Below are 16,704 nucleotides of genomic sequence, written 5' to 3'. Positions count from 1 at the left end.
ATTTTGGGGCCTGAAGAGAGGAGAGCTAAAGGGCACCTCATTGATGTTCACTTTGTAATTTAATATTCTTTCGTTTTATGTGTGACAATCAGTTGATCGCAGATGAATACAGCTTGGCCACTCATGAAATAGATGTAATTTTTTTGTGTGGTAGGACAATATGATTGATCATAAAAACCTATGATTTTGCCATTGTCAATTCTATCCATCTCTTTCCCGATTCATTGATCATGCACCATCTAAATAAGAGTACTCATTTTGTGAGACATTTAGTCTTTATTGCCCCTTCATCCTGATGGGATATCTCCAATAACCTTGTCAAAATTTAAATCTTCATCTTCAGAATTGTTGCCCGGTGGGCCATCTTCCGTAATTACTGTTGTTTGCTGGTCTGAATCCAGAAGTGGCATATCCATTCTCAACTTTTTCATACACGTTTGAATTTCCTTCTTATGGCCTAGTTTTTCCACTTTCTCCAAACAATCATCGAATGTCATCCTAGGATAGAGTCTGTGTGCCCAATGCTCAAGATGTGACATCAATAAATCCAAGTCTTCTACTTCGTAACCGTTTCCTCGAAACGTTACATTTTCAAATTCAGCATTAAGACAAGGCAGCCCACGGGGACCCATTAATCGACTTACATCAAGTTTTGGCACAGGCTTTAAATTCCTTTTCTTTTTCGTAGCAAGCGGTATGTCTTCCAATTCGTTTCCTGGAGGTTGCTCATGCTGTGATGCAACAGGTTCAGAAATATCTGGTGGATTTTCTACTGCAGGTTCTTCAAAAAATAAATCATTTGGATCTTCCATTATAAAAAGCAAATGCTTATTAAAGTAATGTTCACCTGTGAATATGCAGAAATCGAAATGATACGATAAATACTGGAAAGAGACATGCCTGGAACTTCACTCGGTACACAATGATGATTTGCATGCTACTCTACTGTTTTTACCAAAGATCATTTCAAAAAACTATAATACAAACAACCTGTATCACCAATCACAACCATGCAAACAAAACTTGAAATACATCATTTAATTACCAAGTTTTCTACTAATCTTTAGTGGAAGAAATTACATCTTGGTGATTAGTGAAAGAGCCGATAATATATAGTTGCATGATACACATCAAAATGTAAAATTGTTTAAAACCACAGAATAAAGTTTTTAAAAACCTTCAGAAATCACGTTTCTGAATCAAGTAGCTTTGATTCAAATCACAATAACCAAGCCAACCTATTCCTATTATTTCAGTTCTCCAGGACTATGTCTCATAGTAATTATTAACTTGTAAATTAAACAGCAATACACAAGATAGTTTCAGTTGACACAATTGATTTAACATACAGAGGTGAGGTGTGTAACCTGAACATAGTATATGTACCAGGTTAGGGTTTAGGTTGTGCACCATCTTGGTGCACATACTTCAGGAGCGCCAGTGAATCTGGTAAAGAATGGTCAAGCCTACATTAGTATTTCACAAGTTGTTTTAATAAATAAAGACCCGAATGGAATTGTAATACCACTCTGAAATCATTTAAAATGTTATGATTATGAACATCAGCAAACAATGTTCAGTGTGGTAGTCCACTGGCAGAATTAGAAAGAGGCATTTTTGAATAAGCCTACTGTTCTTCGGATAATATCATATGCCGAAACATGGGATATCACCCAGTTATGCGTTCCATATGCATGGACTTCAATAAATTATTTTATGTGCACTAATAGTTCTTAATTATAGGAATGCAATGCCTCCAATTAACACCACCAATGTGATCATATATTGTGCAGAAATGTCATGCTTTAGAATCCCATGCAAGGAACTGATAACTGTCTTTATTATTTCTTGGCTTTGACACTCTTTCTTTATGTTGAAAGATATCTGCATAATGTCGCATTAGATTGATATCTTTAGTTTTCTCAGCTTCCTCTATTCCACATTCTGTGAGACCTCTATGACATCTTACTGGAATATGTTGAAAAGCTTTGGCCCAGTTTCCAGTTGATCGAAGCTCCAGCAATACCTTAAATATTATATCAAGAGACAAGGTGCGCCGACCCGATCTATTTCCCCACAATAAATATTTAGATAATGGCAGCTTCTGCCTTTTAATGCCTAATTCATTTGCAATCGTCAATGTAGACTTTTGTGCTTGTACTGCCCCGAGGTCTACCAGACCCCCAATGACATAAACTTTGTCTTCTTGGTACTCGTTGATTGTTTCTGTGGCATCTGGCGATAAATATATCAAACTTTCAATTGGAATATTATCGAGATCAGTTAATCCCTTCTCTGTGACAGACATACAACCGTCCGGAAAAGAATGCACATTAAACTGTTTCATACGTCGATAAAAAAAAGAATCCTGGTCAAGATTTGCAAACAATAGAGGTACTGGGTAGTGTACTGTTGTATTATAATTTAAAGTCATGGTGAGCTGTGCACATAAATCAACCAAGCTCTTCCTCTTCATCAAGTCTTCAAATCCCATATCAAAAATAATTGGATTATCAAGTGGTGCTCCAGATAGCAAATGCCAATTACAAAATACTCTACTTTCTTTTTCCACATGATGATAAGGGACCATGTTTCGACGAAATAAAACGCTGCCATAATTTTCTTCAACCACAGTATTCTTTGCTTTTTGCCGTTTACCATTTGATCTCATTGCACTTTTGTGCATTAAAAAGTTGAAGCCTGAAGACCTTGAAAGACACTTTTGTAACAGGACCTTCAACTCAGTATAAGAAAAAGAATCAAAATTACACTTTGGAATTTTAAGTCGACCTGGCATTTCTATGAAATATGCATGAAGCCGTGCAAGTTCTCTAAGTGTACTATCATCAATTTGAATTCGATCTTCATCTTTTTCCAGTTCACCAGCTAGTAATTTGGAAAAGGGATGTTTGAGAGTGCTGGGTGAAATAGTTTTAAGCAATGGTTTGGTAACAAGGCTATTAAGCTTTATTTCATCCACATATTGTTTCAATTTTGACTGAAAATCTACAGATTTTTCTTTAGGTGAGTCCAAGTGTTGAAATTGTTTTAAACGAGCTTTTTCATCAAGTTTTTTCCATAGTACCGGTCTTTCTACAACAACATTGTTATCGTCTTCTTGCCGTTTTCTGTGATATCTTTTCAAAACTGGGTACCAGGCAGGAGTTGCTTGACACAATGATACACTGTTCAGGCATCTTGATGCGATAGACATTATTTTAAAAAAATTCTGAATTTAAGCAAAAATTACATCAGACTGTTGTCAGATGAGAATGAAAGCATGATAGGACAGGATTTACATATTTATCCCGGGGGAGAGGAAAGCCGATAGGACGGCTTAATCATGTGGCGAACCACGGCCTCTCGCCCGGTTACCAGTACAGGTCGGGTATGGGATTAGTTAGCCAGTTATTTGTTTTCGAAAGCATGAACTTGATGGTGGAGGAAGCCGTAACCGACCAGCAGTTACGTAGGCTGCAAAACAAACTGGAAACCGGACGAGAGACTGGTTCGCCATATGATTAAGCCTTCTTATCGCCTTTCCTCTCTCCCTGGACAAATACGTAAATCCTATATGAATACCGTACCGGTTAGGGTTGCCAACCGTCCTTTATTTCAAAGGACAATCCTTTCTTTGAGATTTTAGTCCTTGTCCTTTTTAAGATGATAATTGTCCTTTATTTTTTCCAGCGTCGTTCTGCCCGATAGTTATAGTACTGTGTTTGATATTGTTTCGTTTGTAAATCTCCTCTGTTTGAGTATTTGCAAGCTTTTAATTATTCTTTTTAATTTCGCTTTGGTACGGCTCAAATAGCCAAAGATATACCAATTTTATTAACAATTTCAAATGTTTTACATTAATTTTCCGAATATGGCAAGTGGCAACACTTCAATATTTGAGTGAATTCTAGTTCAATAACTGAAACTTCTGCGTATAATTGTGCTCTAAGATTTTAAATTATTTCTCAACTCTGTGATAACGTATTTGGAAAAAAGATTTCACTTTCAATGAAAATTCAACATTTGGAAAATTATCTCTTTTGGATAATCTTTCTCCAAAATATCAGACACTTGTAAAAATTGTAGAGCATTTGAAGCTAAAAGACAAACTTAATTTGAATAAGTTCGACCTATTTGATGAAGTTGCACTCACTCAAAAAAAAATTTGGCACGATTCAAAGCACTAAACTGTTCACAGAATGCTGAAATGCAGCTTGATTGGGTCAATGTGAAATAAACATTAAAACACATGAAGATTTTTTTGGTCTCATGTTGTTTCTTACCTACTGACCTAACATACTTCTAGTGGGCGTAGCTAGGGATGGGCAATGTAGAATAATTTACTATTCTAGAATATTCTAGAATAGTTAAATCGAATCCAGAATACCGAATCCTATTCTATTTTCATACTTATTCAAATAGTGAAAATTTTCCTGATTGCTGGATTTAGATGTCAAAAAATTATAAATGTATTATTTATTTGGAAATGTCCTTAACAATGGATTTGATTTGATACTAAACAGGCATTTCCCAGGACAATGAAATCTAAGAATATTACAATCGTTTTGCATTTAATTGTTCCAAATGTGTGTAATCTCTAAATACTGATATGCTAAATTAAGACACGCTTCAAACACTTTAATAGTAAGAGGTTAAATACAAACACACCCGCTGAGAATTAATTAGATGCAGGACCAGCGTGTGGCCACTGCAACCTATGCGACCGGTGTAAAATATTAAATTTAACCACTATCAATTAAAATCAACTTTTTATTCTGTGCGATCAAGACGTGCAAAACAAGGTTCCAGTGAACGCGATTTCCTAGTTAGTTATTAGTTAATACCATCTAAAGACGAATTCATTTTCTATTATTATCGTTACATATCATTATCTACCCAGACTTGGCCCTACTCAAACTCAATACGTAACTATTTTCGCCAGATGTGGCATCTTTTTTTAAATTTATCGGCGAATAAAATTACTACAGACACTCGATCAAACGTGTGTCTATCTTGAACGATAGAAACGGACCGAAAGATATGTAATCTTTTGAGAGTGAAATTTAAATGCGACAGGTCGTCGTGTTTTGCGATATAACTTTGTATTTCGGAAACTGGTGTAATAAAACTATTCTCAAATAATATTTGATTTAAATTAATCGCAAGTAATGTCATAACATTTCACGCCTGGCTTTTGGTTTACATGCATCATTTTCTGGGAAAAAGGCACGCCTGTAAACAATTGAAGATTGTTGCAATCAGATTATCGGAATATCGCCAGTAACTCGGCACAAACAATTATTATTATTAAGCCCTAGCTAGATAGCAAAGCAGAAAAACGCAAAAAAATGGTGCAATAACGAGTCTTCGTCGTAAGGTGTACTTCACGACTTCTTGTCCAGAATACGCCGATTGAGATTACAGTGTTTGATGTTTACCGATTTTACGGGTTCTTTCCGAGCGGACGCAAATCCATTTAAACGAGAGAGATTTCCACGCGAGAAAAACGCTCGTCTTCAATTGATATTTAGAAACCCGAAATGCAAAAATCGACGCAAGGCGAAAACGCAAAAATGGTGCAATAACGAGTCTTCTCCGTGAGATGTACTTCGCCGACTTCCTGTCCAGAATACGCCGATTGAGATTACAGTGTTTGAAGTTTACCGATTTTACGAGTTCTTTCCGAGCAGACGCAAGACTATTTAAACGAGAGAGATTTCCATGCGATAAAAACGCTCGTCTTTAATTGATATTTAGAAACCCGAAATGCAAAAATCGACGCTCGGCGCCGGGAAGGAGGAAACCGAATCCTGTTATCGGATCCTGTTGGATTCGAATACTTTGGGATTCGAATCCTCCGGATTCGGTATTCTATATTGCCCATCCCTAGGCGTAGCATGACAATTTTTTCACGTATCAATCCTAACCCCCACCTGACTACACCATCCAAAAATTACGTCATTACGATGTCACAGTGACGTAATAGAGCCCTTCAAACTATACAAACTGCCATCCAAAACGCGCAAACGAGCACCCGAAATCAAACAGTTAGTTTTCTCGTTGCAACGATTCCAATAGGAGAGAGACTGATAACGTCAGTCAGTTCTTTATCGTCGGCGCCAATGCCATTTCGGTCGATTGTGCGTATATTTGGCAAGCTCTATGACGTGATTGTGATGTCGTAGTGATTTAATTTTTGGATGGCGTAATCAGATGAGGGTTAGGATTGACATATCAAAAAATTGTTACCGGTATGCTACGCCCACTAGAAGTACGTTGGGTACGAAACTACACGAGACCCGATTTTTAAATATATCTTTTTAGCTTGTATATAATTTGTATTTCATTGTTTTATATTGTTCTTTCCTGCATCTGTGCATGTTACAAAATAAATGATGACAGTAATCTATGTCCTTTATTGAGACTTTTCATAGATAGTTGGCAACCCTAGTACCAGTACCGGTACGGTACAGCTGTATTGTTTGGAACCGGTAGGCTTCCGTACCGTACTGGTACCGTATTGAAAGATGAATACCGTACCGGTACCGATATGTACTAAAAGAAAACGTAATTCCCGTCCAGAATGGATGCTGTTATAGCTGTAAGTTATATGCAAAGAGGCATACAAGTTACAAGTATACGGTACCTTACTTTACTGGCACCACCAATACTGCAATACCTGGCTGGCTGGCTGGCTGGCGCATGCGATACACCATACAGTTGTCGGGCAGGTGCAAAGGTCATTCCGCTTCCGTGACGGCTCCTGCCAGACACTATTTTTATTTTACTTTGAGGGGACGCGGCGGTTTCGCTTTTCATTCGCGAGTTTGAGTTGTTGCTTCGTTGAGTGCCAATGTTATCCCGTGCAGGTACCGGTATATCGTAATTTATTCTTTGAAGGTTCAAAGTACGACACCGTATTATATACTATATTAGATAGGATGTCATGGTACCAGTACCTGGCAGCACTGAAGTCCGATACCGGAGCAGGTCATACAGTTTTTCAAGTTGTGTTAGCCTGTCTGTCTTAGCTCGGCGGTGTGACGCATCGTGCTAAGCGTTAGAAATACGCTCGCCACCGCATCTCTGATTACCTTTCGTGGGATAGCAGGTTCGAATTCCATGCGGAGATGATCATGTGCGAGAGGATTGCTGTACTCCTCGCCGCCGAAGGCTGGTTCACTACTTCACTTACGGCTTCCTCCACCATCAATTCATGCTTCCGAAAACAAATAACTGGCTAACTAACAGTACCACTGCTTACTACTGCATTTACCTGAAAATAAGACCTAGTCTGAATTATGAAAATCATTTTAATATAAGTCATCCCCTAAATGAGACCTAGTTCATACTCCATAGCCTAAATTAGAAGAGATTGTGACTTAGGTGGCAACTTGCGGAGTGAAATCACAGACTGAAAGACGTCTGTTTTGCTGTTGCTGACTTGACTACACAAGGTGAATATAAATTGTAATCGGAAACCTCACAGAATAAAGTATGACAAACCTTTCAAATAAAGCATTGGGCCAAATGACTCCAATGATGAAATAACCAAACATGTGGATTTTAAACAATCATATATTATAGTATTTATTTCAATATGTACATTAATGGCAAGGTGAAATGACACAAAGTTTTTTTAAATACTGATATGACATGGCTGTTTAACATATACAATGTTCATTGTCGTTTTTGAATTTATAGGATAGGATTTACATATTTATCCCGGGGGAGAGAAGAGCCGATAAGACGGCTTATTCATATAGCAAACCACGGCCTCTCGTCCGATTACCAGTCCAGGTCGGGTATGGGATTAGTTAGCCAGTTATTTGTTTTAGCCGGTTATTTGTATTGAGAACCATGGACTTGATGGTGAAGGAAGCCGTAATCGACCAGCGGTTACGTGAACCACCCTACGGCGGCTAGGAGTCCAGCAATCCTCTCGCACATGATCATCCCCGCGTGGAATTCGAACCTGCGATCCCACGAGAAGTAATCAGAGATGCGGTGTCGAGCGTATTTTTTAGCACGATACGCCACACCGCCGAGCCTATATAATGTAATACCTATATCATATTTACTTTAAAAACACGAACTATGATGAAGTTTAAATCTGAAAAATAGGAAAACGGTCTCAGTGAACTCATTGCCACAATCTAACAAATGTCAGCCGGACAAATGTCCAGGGAACAGGAACATATTCAAGCTTTATAAGTCTAAAGGTGATTGCAGTTGCCATAGGTGATAGAAAATTTAGAATGAGCTGAGGTATGTCATATTTGAGCAAAATCAATTCATCACGACTGTGAAAGCTTCAATCACTTTCATTGCTAAAATCAACACCATTTTATGCAATTCATGATTTGATCGCTGTTCTGCATAGGTATTGTATTCAAAGATTTGCACTGCACCTTTTTATCATGTATGTTTTTCTCAATATATTTCAGATGATTATGTTACAATCACAAAAAGAGCTGTTGTAAAGTTCAAACAAAGTGTACCCTTACAAAGCATGCTTGGCTGGGAAATTTGAATTTTGTTCTCATGTCGTTGTAATATATTTTGAACCTACTAATGTTGGGCATTCTAAATGAAGCAAAATATTATTGTGTTCAAATTGGAATGAAGAAACTGTTTCTTTTTTAATTGTGTTGTATCCAAAGCCAGTGTAATAAGACCAGATCCCAATTTATTGTAAATTCGAGACTTTCTTCAACAATTTATGTGGAGACTGTAAGTCTACCTTAATTTTTAAATTCCATTTACATACTAAATTCTTGCATATCACCATTATTGCAATTTATACAAATAGGCCGCGAGCCGAGGCCCTGAAAAACGCCTAGAAAGTGAGTTTCGTAGCGCACATCAGGTAACTACCTGAAAATGATTTTAAAATGTTCCTTAAAAATTTAGTAACAAATATTGCCTTGTTCCCACTTCCAAAAGTTGCACGTTTTACGGAAAAGACGCTTTTACTACAAGAAATATGTGCTACGATCTGTCCTATATTCTCTACATTTTCGGCACTGAACAATGACTTCTGCATGACGTAACAATTGAATTAAACCAGCTGTTAGCGAGCGGATGAATATTAGTTATTTCTGCTCGACCTTGCGCTGAGTTGGGCAGGCTTTCCATAGCCCTGTTTAGTTATTATTAGTTAGGTTATGCTAAGACGTTGTTGAAAAATGTATAAGTAAATTATTAAACACTTGTAGATCCTTACCACGGATATGGGCCGTGAGACGAAACCATGAAAACGCCCAGAAAATGAGTTTCGTAGCGCACATCTGGTAACTAAATAAATTCTTCAGTTTTGTGTGAAAACGAACATAATAAACGCATTACAGCTTGTTCCACAATCCTGGTGCGAAATTGAATATAAGAGGTTCCCGGAAATTCAATAACCATAAGTTTACAACGCATACATAAGAACTATACAATTCGAGAGCCCTACAGCACACTAACACAAATGTATTCCTGTAATGTTTTGCCTGACCAAAATCGGACTTCCTCAGTCAATCATAATTTATTAGGTAGATTACGAAAAATATGGCATACATGTAACCAACAACAAAAAATACTTTAATTGTGTGACAGGAGTCGGGAGTGACCTCGAAAGCAGCGACACCAACAACGCTGATTCACATTTGAGAATAAATTTTATGTAATAACCACAAGCAGTTTACAACAAGAACAGCATAAAAAGCTACATCCATTTTATAGAAGCTATCAAGTATCAAACGTATTTATTTTTAAGCAATGAAGTCACAAATTAACATCGTGAGCACGAAAACACAAATAAATCAGTTATTTCTCACTTAGAAATTTACCGCAAAAGTCAAGAAAATTGAATGAATGTACAATATGTACATAACATAGTGAACAGAAATATTACAATTTACAATTAATCTTTTTTTAGTTTATGTGGTTATGTATTTGAACAAAGGCAATAATATTTCTAGAAACAGGACTACGACACTAACAAATGTCCGAAAAAATATACAAATGTATGATACTTATTAAATCAACTGTAATATCTAATTCACTTTCTTCTGAATTGTTTTCGAAATCCACTATCTCAAAAATCGACTTTTCCTCTATAGGTGTACTGTGATTTCTGCAGTCAATACAAAAATCTGTGCAATTTAAGTTGATTTTGGCACACTTTCATAAATTATTTTGACTATTTTTCTTTGCAGTTTGCCAACTCAAGAACTGATTTGAGGGCCACATGCTTCTTCAGTGAATCATTGTTGGGTGGAGAGTATAATCCTTATGTTTGACAGTGTTAAATAGGCGTGCCCTGGTATCATTTACATTCTTCGTATCCTCTTCAAATTCCTCAGCTTTATTTATTATTAATACCTCGTTAACCTCAAAAGATCTTCATAGTCGAGGGAAAAAAATGAATTGAAAACCTCAATGAAGTCTCCAACATGAATTTGATGGGCAGTTCCAATTGCAGAAAAGTGCTAAAGTATTTCAATATGAATAGCCCATCTAAGCTGTTTGCAACTATTATGATTCTCATATACCTTTAAGCTTCAAGACTTCTTGTTTAATCCATTTTATAGCACTGATAGCAGCAGGGATCAGAGCCTGCGTTAGGTCAGATTGGTGGTACATTGCCGTTTTCTTTTGTAGTACAGTATCTAAAATAAGGAAGAAAATAATATTTGGAGCAGCATGATTTTAAAAATACCCCTAAATACTAACTAATACCTTGAATACATAATGCATTTTATCTGATGTACTAAATGAGCGTATATATGCTCATTGCATGTTCTACAGTCCAGCAGTGTTTGCATACCATTACTAGACTATATCTACACTAAATTTTGATATATCACAGTCTGAAATGTCCTATGACAGTATGAGTATGGACTATCAGACTATAGACTATATTTTGAAACATCAACTGTTTGTCTACAACTTCATTTCTCACCTCTCAATCATTTCCAATGCTACCTTTCTTTCCACTCCGGCATAACTTATCATTGCTTCCCAGGTTCTTGTCGACTCTATGAATTTAGATTTAGACCAACCGACATTAGTAAAATTGATTAATTTCTTCTCTTTCACACAACCGTGCATTACAGAAACAGCCATTCATTTCTATTTCCAAATATGCTGTGGCCTATATAGTAGTATAAGTCTGCTGAATAGTCAAGAAGAGTCATTAAATTAATCATACACATTTCATGCAAGCCAGAAAATATCGTTGTTTGTGACATATTATTCTAGGTCTAGCCTTCCTTGGAGTTACCGCACCGTACCTATTTAACAACGTCTTATGAGCTAGTGCTCAACTAAAATTGCTATTTATGGCAAGGATATACAAGTGTTTAATATCTTACCTATACTTTTCAACACCTCCTTAGATTCACTGGACTAATATTACCGGTAACTGAAAAAAACTATGGAAAGGCTACTCAACGCAAAAGCGAGCAGTTGAGTACATCTGATATTCATCCGACCACTGGGGATCCACCTACAGCTGACTAACTTGACTGTTACGTCGTGCAGAAGTCTGCGTTCATTGGCCCATGATACCGGAAAAGCAGAGAAAATAGGACAGATGGTAACACATATTTATTGTAGTAAAAGCGTCTTTTCTGTAAAACGTGCAATTTTTGGAAGTGGGAACAAGGCAATATTTGTTACTAAATTTCTAAGGAACATTTTAAAATCATTTTCAGGTAGTTACCTGATGTGCGCTACGAAACTGAAAGATAAATGGCCTCGGCTCGCGGCCTAAAATCAACTTCTGTAAATTGTCATTTTCATTAAAATTAAAAATATTTCAATAATTGTTGAGTGTTCGAGGGGCGTGAGTTTTACATCTTCTCGTCTACCATGCTGAGAATGCGTCCGAATGCTATCCAGGCTTCAACCCCGATCATCTAGTCCAGGGGTCCGCAACTACGGGGTCGCGAAGCCCTCCGCTCTGGGTCGCAAAACAATTTAAATGTGCCATAAATATGAGAATCGCGTCAGTGTTGCGTAAATATGTATAACAACATTTATAAATCTCTGATTATAATTATGGATGTATCCCCGAGTATTCACTTCCTTATTCACTGCAATAACATTGGCCAATCAGCATAATTGCAAAATTTGACGTAACAATGAACGTTTCAGAAGCGCTCAGATACTTCTGCCATTCAGACAGTCTTTGGTGGTTGTGAATATTACCTCGTTTTGGCGTTTTTCGCGGACTATTTGTTAGTATTTAGTGGTGTTTTGGTAAATATAAGTCCTAATCAAATAACTCAATAATCATTTGGTTTGTCGGAGTTTTATTTTAAATGCAGTAATCAAAAATTAATCTAGAAATAGCTGTGATAGACTAGGCCAAACTTATCTACGGCACATTTAAATGAAAGGTTGTTGAATGTATTGAATTAAAATGATAGTTTAAAACATATAAACCGGTTTATAGGCGCCAACTCGCAAAACCATTCTTGAAATAAGTACCGATAATTTTACAATGGTAGAGTATAAAGCCCAAGAATTTTGCTGGGATCGAAAGTCGGGGAAAAACTCATTACGTAGTTGTTTGCATTGGTTGGCATTATTCTACTACGTAGACCAGCGTTTCCCAAACTGTGTTCCGCGGAACACTAGTCTTCCGCGAGCGTCGTCGAAGTGTTTCGTGGAAAAGGAATCTTAAATACGTCTAAAATGGTCGCCATGGCGATCTAAGAATCGTGATGTTGACGCCCAACTGACCGTTCTATGTGGCGTCATCGTCGGCCTAAAGTGGACCAACTGTAGACAAATACTAATACGGACTAACTAGGGTGGAGTAGTGGCATTTTTCGTTAACCGTCGGCCCAGGCCCTAGATTGTTGACTGTTAAGTTCATTATCAAGTTATTGCAATGCTTTTGATTTTGCTATAGGCAAACAAGTAGGTGTAAAGAATAACGGCAAAAGGTCAACTATTCTTCCTCCATCTCTGCCTGGTTTTACTTTGAAATGCTGAAAAAATTGATCATTTTTGGTAAACTCTATTCAGAAGATAAATAAACGGCAGGTTTGCAGCTCGCGAAATTGCGGAAAGTACTTTCATTTCCTTTAGACGTAACATTAGAGGCAAACACTACGTAATGGAAAGTAAACGCCATTGAATGGTAAAATGACTGAATTGATTCATATACACAGCATTTAAACTAAGAAACAATAAAACAGTTATAATAAATGCAATATGTAAAATATTTGATCATATGATAGGTATGTTCAACATAATTCTGTTAGTTTTCGCGGCGCATTCAGCAACTCCGCTACATTACACCGGTTTTCTCTATCAATTTACTATTTCATTTTTTGGTGTTCCGCAAGGCGAGATCAAAAGTGTAAGTGTTCCGTGGCCGAAAAAGTTTGGGAAACGCTGACGTAGACAATTGTGTTCGCAACAACTTTTGCAGTGGTTTAATAAATGTTTTCCCGAAAACACAACACAGCGCCACAAGCCCACAACACGACTGGATATTAATTATCACATTTCACAGTATCACATATACAACATCTATTATCAGATTTGGTTGAAGATCGCATTTGATGGCAAAAGAAGTTTGGCTGAATTTTGGATTTCAGTTGCAAAAGAATATTCGGAGTTATCAGCTGCTGCAATGAATGTTCTGTTGCCATTCGGAACTACCGGATTATGAATTATTCGGAATTATGTGAAAAGACCTTTTCTGCGTTTTCATACATAAAAAACAAATACAGATCAAGGCTAAAAGTAGAAGAAGATCTTCGAGTTGCTGTCTCCCGAATTAAACGTCGAATTTCTATGTTGTGTTCAAAACACAAAGCTAATAATTCGCATTAGTCATAATAAACGCTATTATTCACGATTTTATGTGATAAGTTTCATATAATTTTGTACAAGAAAATTGCTAGTGTCAATAATAGTCTTAAAATCGATAACTAATTACATGTTTACCAAATGCTTGGGTTGCGAGAAATTAGAAAAAAATTTTTTGGGTCTCGCTGAAAACTAGTTGCGGACCCCTGAGATTCTAGTCAACGAATTCCACATGCAGGAGTGCATTTCTGCAGAGTCCCAAACATCTGGGGGCCCATTCCTTTTCCTAATTTTCAATTGTAACTTCCTTATTAAGACATGATTGGTACTTGATCAAGAGTGAAATTTCCTTTTCCTGATAGCTGCTTTTCCTTCCATATAGGTACATTCGTTCGCAGTTTATTACTCACACTCTGCAAAGTAGCCTACTTCATTTCATAGCTCTTAGGTATGTAATCCTTTACAGCTGGAAAGTTTAACTCCCAAATATCAGGCAAATCGGGCTCGGTGTACTGTAGTGCAATGACAGAATCCATTGCTTACGCATCCAGTGCCAGTACCATCAATTTTGAAGTAGCTACGTTTAATTTGTATGAAAGTATAGGCCTACTGTGTAACAAAGCAGCTCAAATGTATAACAAATATACAAGCTAGTCTGTATTCAAGTGAGGAAAAGACTGCTGAAAAAACGCTAACACACAGCGAGCTATTCAAACGAGTCAAAGCAAGTATGAAACTGACGCACCGTTCTCCGCAACGAGCGTCCGTCCCCTCAAACAGCACAAAAAAACGTAGCTGGCAGCATCGGTCAAAGGTCATTAAAGTTGGTAATTGGTACAACCAGCATGCGACGTACCTTTTCCCAACCTTTGACCCCCGAAGAATTCTTTCTATACTTTACCATTGCAAAATTTTCGGGGCTATTTTGAGCGAGTTGGTGCCTGTAAAATGGGTTTGTGTTTCAAACCATCATTATGATTCATTGCATACAACAATCTGTTCTTTAAAAGAACCGATAAAGAATTTTAGCCTAGTCTATCACAGCTATTTCTACACTAATATTTCATTACTGCAATTAAATTAAAACTCCCAGGAAGACAGAGTGATCATTGAATTATCTGATTTATATTTAAGTTTCCGAAACACGAGTAAAAACTAACGAATAAAGTTTAAAAACGCGAAAACGAGGTAATGTTTACGACTACGGTTGAAAATCTGTCTGAGTGAGAAAAGTGTCTGGGCGGATGCGAAAAGGGAGCATTGTTACGTCACATTCTGTATCTTGCTGATTGGCCAATGTCACGAAGTAAACAAGAAAGTAGATGCTCGGGGAAAGGTCCCCATACGCGATGCGTAACGTAATCAGATCAAATTTGTATTACGGCTAGGCAGAGCCATTTAGTGGGTGAAACTGCAGGCTGGGCGGTGGTGTCAGTGGCAGGGAAGTTCTGCAAAATAAACACTGTGGCTTAGGCAGAGCTTGATGATTGGCAGCACTAAGATGAATAACCGGTAAAAAGTCCTAACTGTCATCTAGAGTAGATACCACTAACTGTAATCACTATTCAGTTCCCTGGGTATTTTTCCTGCTCAGGGTTTAGTTTGCTTGTTGCTGTTTTCCCTTACAATATTTATGAACATGTCAAATTCAATATCCCCCAGTCCTGATCCCCGTTTGGTTGTCCCAAAGTGAAATTTTTCACATTGTTTTGACTTAAATATATGCATTCCAAATATCCGCGAGCTGAGAGTCATTTTCGACTGATGAACACCCATATTTATGTTCTTATTTCTTGTGAGACAAACATTGACTCCATTCTACCTCCTTTAGCGGTAGAAAAATGTTCGCCAATACTTCGGAAAAATTCATCAAAGCATATGAATATTATTAATTGATTACGTTGGCATTGGTTTCCACGTAACCCGTGCATATGCTTACGATTCCACTAAACTCTCATATTTGTGCCTCCATGTAATGATACGTCTACATCATTCATTTCTATTAGGGTTTGGAGGGGTAGTTATAAAATGTTTATGTCCCTACTAAAATGACTATGTCCGCTATGCCCCTATTAAAAATGCGATGTCCGCAATGCCCATACTACAAAGGGTATGTCCATACTACCCTTTTAAAATAGCGATAACTACTATATCCCTAGCAAAATGGCTATGTCCCTACTAAAATGGCTATGCCCCCACTAAAATGGCTATATCCGCTATGTCTGTACTAAAATGGCGATGTCCACTATGCTCCTACTAAAATGGCTATGCCCCCACTAAAATGGCTATATCCGCTTTGTCTGTATTAACATGGCGATGTCCACTATGCTCCTACTAAAATGGCCATGTCCCTACTAAAATGGCTATGTCCATTCTGAAATCGCGATCCTGATATGTCCCTACTAAAATGGCTATGTCTGTACTAAAATGGCGATGTCCACTATGCTCCCACTAAAATGGCTATGTCCGATATGTCTCTACTAAAATGGCTATGTCTTTATTAAAATACCGATGTTCCTACTAAAATACCTATGTCCCTTCTAAAATCTCGATCCCGATATGTCCCTACTAAAATGGCCATGTTCGCTATGTCCCTACTAAAATGGCTATGTCCGCTATATCCCTACTAAAATGGCCATGTCCTTACTAATTTGGCTATGTTCTTACTAAAATGGCAATGCCTGCTAAATCCCTACTAAAATGATTATGTCCGCTACGTCCCTACTAAATGGCTATGTCCGCTATGTCTGAACTAAAATGGAAATGTCCACTATGCTCCTACTAAAATGGCTATGTCTCTTCTTAACTGGCGATTTTCACCATGCTTCTAGTAAAATGGCTATGTCCGATATGTCCCTACTAAAATGGCAATGCTCTTCTAAAATCGCG

The 16,704-nt window shown here is 37.4% G+C and overlaps 2 protein-coding genes and 1 long non-coding RNA gene across 5 annotated transcripts in view; all 3 read right to left on the bottom strand.

Moving 5' to 3' along the window:
- LOC144420965 (uncharacterized) overlaps positions 1–11,596 on the bottom strand; it is a 61,845-nt gene extending 50,249 nt beyond the window's left edge. The window contains exons 1-3 of one of the 3 annotated variants that reach the window (XR_013474810.1): positions 10,949–11,596; positions 10,539–10,655; positions 9,511–10,120 (exon numbers count right to left, since the gene is read on the bottom strand). This is a non-coding gene — a long non-coding RNA (uncharacterized LOC144420965). Of the gene's footprint in view, positions 1–9,510; positions 10,656–10,948 lie in introns of those variants that run through there. The other 2 variants (XR_013474809.1, XR_013474808.1) reach the window with 2 other exon arrangements.
- On the bottom strand, positions 45–820 carry LOC120342040 (TIMELESS-interacting protein-like). The gene has a single exon (XM_039410695.2). It carries the CDS (start codon positions 810–812, stop codon positions 288–290), a length of 525 nt encoding a protein of 174 aa, XP_039266629.2. The 5' UTR covers positions 813–820; the 3' UTR covers positions 45–287.
- On the bottom strand, positions 848–3,259 carry LOC120342039 (tRNA methyltransferase 10 homolog C-like). Its single transcript, XM_039410694.2, has one exon. It carries the CDS (start codon positions 3,212–3,214, stop codon positions 1,799–1,801), a length of 1,416 nt encoding a protein of 471 aa, XP_039266628.2. The 5' UTR covers positions 3,215–3,259; the 3' UTR covers positions 848–1,798.
- Positions 11,597–16,704: the final 5,108 nt, after the last annotated feature.

This window comes from Styela clava, chromosome 3 (assembly GCF_964204865.1).
Source record: "Styela clava chromosome 3, kaStyClav1.hap1.2, whole genome shotgun sequence".
NCBI classification, from domain to species: Eukaryota; Metazoa; Chordata; class Ascidiacea; order Stolidobranchia; family Styelidae; genus Styela; species Styela clava.
Note: the sequence above shows the minus strand (reverse complement) of the source record. Positions and strands in the feature narration are given on the sequence as shown.